Here is a 3,922-nt window from a genome sequence, read left to right as displayed (position 1 = left end):
CTCAAAGGAGTAGGGCACTGGCCCCATATGCCAGAGGTGGTGGGTTCAAACCCAGGCCTGGCCAAAAACTGCAAAATAAAATAAAATAAAATAAAAAGTCACAAACACATAGACATTAATGCATTTATAGGGTACAATGTGCTGATATTATATATAATTTGGAATGCTTATATTGAACTAGTTAATATATCTTCACCTCATTTACTTAATTGTTGTGTTAAGACATTTATACTCTATACTTAATAGATTAGACAGGTACCCTTGCAATATGCACCATAGGTGTAGTCCCGCCATTTACCCTCCTAGTGCTTCTTCTGGACACAAACAACGATCAATACATTTTCCTAAGAGGCAGTGGATGACCTTGTGCCTCCCCCTTCTTCTCAATCTGAAATTTTCTTCGACTTTCAGAAACTATTGAAATGTCCATTGTATTCTTCTGGAAGAACTTTCAACTTCTTCCCCGAGGTCTTTCCATTCTTTACTGTTGTCATTCTGACTCACAGCTCAGTCCAGAGCCTGCCAGGTGCTCAGGGGACTGACCTAGAGGAGCTTGTTTGGAGATCAGTGGTGACAGACTCAGGGACAGTTTAATCTGTTCTGCTTTCCCATTATCTCAGACAGGGTCTGGCACCCAGTAGGCGTCTAATCAATGCTGATGTATTAATGGAAGCCTGGGCACTGACTTCCAGTGTGGGGAAGATGGTTGCCCACGTGTGGCCATGGGGTTCACATACAGCCCTGGGGAGTCCTCGTCCTGTGCCTCCCTGTGCTAGTGTCTGAGAGTGCTGACAGCTGTTCTCTGCCTCAGGAGAAACTGAAGCCCGACTACTTGGAGGGCCTCCCTGAAAAGATGAAGCACTTCTCACAGTTTCTGGGAAAGCAGCCATGGTTTGTGGGGGACAAGGTAAAGGGGCAGGCAGTGGGGAATGAGAGTTGTCATAATTCCTGTGTCCCAGAGCTTCCAGGCCCCTCACCCTTGGCCTTCTGCAGATCACCTTTGTGGATTTCCTCGCTTACGATGTCCTTGACCTGCACTGTGTATTTGAGCCCAAGTGCCTGGATGCGTTCCCTAACCTGAAGGACTTCATGGACCGTTTTGAGGTGATGCTCCCTGTCCTCCTCCCCCTCTTTGAGGGGATTATTCTTTTCCCTTCCCTGATTTTTTTTTAGTCCTGGGGCTAAAGAAAGTGTAACTAGTATTTATTGAATTCTGGCTTCTCTCCTGGACCTGTGCTCAACATGTTATTAACTACTTCTATAGTGCCAAATTTGAACATTATAACATTCCCACGAGGTCACTAGAATTATCGCTTCCATTTTACAGATAAGGAAACTGGGAGGGAGAAGGTAAGTCACTGGCTCAAAGTCCCAGAACCAGCAGAGGCTGTGTGGGCTCCCTGTCAGCTTCCAATGGCAGCCTCCAATGGCAGCAGTCTGGGCTCTTCCCTTTTTATGTTAAAGGGAAAAGGGACACTATGGAAGAGGCAGGACATTTCAGGTGTGTGCATGTGACTGGCATTTGTAGGAGTGACCCAGGTAGGACTGAGGTCCAGTACCCAAGATGCAGACAATATTCATACCTCATCTCCAGAAAGGTTTGCTGCCATTGGATCCTCACGTGGGGAGTCCTGAGATGCCACCAGGACCACAGTCAGTGCTGGATTCGAGTGCAGATGTGGGTGCTCCTGTTGAGGGAGTTGATCTTGAAGTGTCCTCTTCCCTCCAGGCTCCCGAGTGTGCTCTATGTGAGGGGAGTACGCTTCTTTTAGCTCATATTCACTGCTGCTGTCTGCACAAGGCAGGGTGTCAGGTGCAGTGGAGAAGCACAGATGACCACTTCCATCTGGAAGTGAGTGCAGGGGGAGCTGCTGGTACACCTGGCTGTGAGGTGCAAGTGGTACCAGCTGGGTTCACCTTGGGGCAAATCACTAGTCACCTGTAGTCAACTTGTTTCATTCCGGTTTTGCTGAGTCACTGGAGACTTCAGTGACCCTTGCAGGCTACACTGGCCTGTTCTGAGCCCCTTTGTACTGCTGAAGTTCTCTCCCCTGTGTGGCAAAGCCAGGCAAGCCAAGATCCTCTCTGTGACAAAGGAGAATGTTTGTGCAGATAGGGAGTGACAGGACCTGATTTGGGGGACTGGGAGAAGAGGGGAATTTGGCAGAAAGCCCAGAACTAGAGAGGGACAGAGCCAGGACAATTGCCATCCCTGTCCCATTACCAGCTGTGCGAGCCTGAGGAAGGTGCTGAAGCTCTCTGTGCCCCTGAGTTTCCCTTCTGATACCTGGTGATAGGAGAACTGACCTGGTGGTAGTTGGGGGGATTTCCCAAGCCTACTTTGGAATATCTGGTGGATAGAGAGCAGCCAGTACAGTAGTGTCTCTGTTAGTGTAGCTGTTACTCAGAGCTGCCACAGGAAAGATGAGAAGACGGCAGGGAGCTGAGCTGGGACCCTAGGAGACTGGTGATGCTCCTGCACCTGAGCCCCCCGAGGGAAGGCTGGGTGGGGGCCCTGCAGTGCTGGGCCTTCCGTGGGGCTGCTGCAGCCATCATGGGCAGCAGACCCTGAGCTCTGGCTTCATTTTCCCCTTCTCAGGGCCTGAAGAAGATCTCTGCCTACATGAAGTCCAGCCGCTACCACCCAAAGCCTCTGTACCTAAAGAAGGCCATCTGGGGCAACAAGTAGGGCCTTGTCGGGCCAGGAGATGGCAGTGAGGAGCCAGTCCTCAGCCTGCTGCCTGGGGCCCTGGAGAACAGTGGACTCTGCACCCTGTTTCAGCCTTCTCCTTCCTCTGCCCCTCTCTTCATTCCTTTCTCATCTCCAAGGCCTCATTGGTGCTCTCCACCTCCCCCACGTCCTGTCCCATCCAGGCTATTTCAAGCCTCTGCTCCCCACTTTCCTCCAGCAGTGTCCCCTCCACCTTTACCCTTCCCTGCACTAAAGCCCACCTGACGTCCTTCCTGTCAGTGTTGTCCCATCAGGACATGGGGTCAGCAGTGCCTGGTATGCAGGCCCTGCTTGCCAGCGTGGTCTCAGCACTAGGCCTTCCTGATCCCCAGTAAAGCCTCATCCACCTCGGCTCAGTGTCCTGTCTTATTACTTTCTAGCTACCAGACTAACTGTCACTGCTCCTTCCGAGGGGCTCACAGTGACTGGGATCATAGGCCTTATTCTGGGGAGTGAAGTAAGGTGCTTGAGAGTTCTTGCTTCAGTTTCTGATGGCCTTAGAGCAGGACACCCCGTGAGGCTCTCTATAGAAAGGACATCTTCTGTGCCCTGTGTCATGTACATTCATCAAGCATTACTGAGTGCATTCGTAGTTATGCGCAGCCATGTGACTCAGTGAATAGGGACCCCGAGGGGTGACATTCCCAGCAGAGAGAACTAAGATCTCTTTGTCCTCCATACTGTAGGACTCCATCATATCTGCTAGGTCTCTGGGACACAGTCTCTACTGTGTTTTCAGATGCTCTCTCCAGGCTTGCTGCACAGCTGTCATCAGGGTCACCTTTCTGGGTTGACTCTGGTTTACTGTGTCATCTTGCTGGGGACCTGTGTGATAAACATCTTTGGTCCTTCTATGAGTGGAAATGTGTTTATTTTTATATATACTTACTTAATACTCTGGTTGGGTGTGAGGTCTAGGATGAGTTCTAGGAGGAAGACCTTCAAAATTCTCATGCACATACCCCTTCCTTTCCAGAAGTGAGCATTTCACTTTTGAGACGTGAGCATGTACAGCCTTTGCTTTTTTCTCCTAAGAATTTTTTTTTTCTTGGTCATTGTTAGATGTCTGTGTCCAAAGCCGTGTGTGGATGTCCAGGCTGATCTTTTCCTGCTTCTCACCTTCTAGGAAGGTTCTAAGTGCAGGCTTCCTCCACCCTGATTCAGCAGTCACATTTCTTCCTCTGCGTTGCA

At 50.1% G+C, this 3,922-nt stretch overlaps 1 protein-coding gene across 1 annotated transcript in view; it reads left to right on the top strand.

Moving 5' to 3' along the window:
- LOC100943721 (glutathione S-transferase Mu 1) overlaps window positions 1-3,083 on the top strand; it is a 34,281-nt gene extending 31,198 nt beyond the window's left edge. The window contains exons 6-8 of the mRNA XM_012801689.2: window positions 812-907; window positions 994-1,104; window positions 2,600-3,083. Of these exons, the coding sequence (XP_012657143.1) occupies window positions 812-907; window positions 994-1,104; window positions 2,600-2,689 (297 nt within the window). The 3' untranslated portion in view covers window positions 2,690-3,083. The remainder of the gene's footprint in view (window positions 1-811; window positions 908-993; window positions 1,105-2,599) is intronic.
- The last annotated feature ends 839 nt before the right edge of the window (window positions 3,084-3,922 follow it).

This window comes from Otolemur garnettii, unplaced genomic scaffold (assembly GCF_000181295.1).
Source record: "Otolemur garnettii isolate 467f Iridium unplaced genomic scaffold, OtoGar3 scaffold00010, whole genome shotgun sequence".
Classification (NCBI taxonomy): Eukaryota; Metazoa; Chordata; class Mammalia; order Primates; family Galagidae; genus Otolemur; species Otolemur garnettii.
Note: the sequence above shows the minus strand (reverse complement) of the source record. Positions and strands in the feature narration are given on the sequence as shown.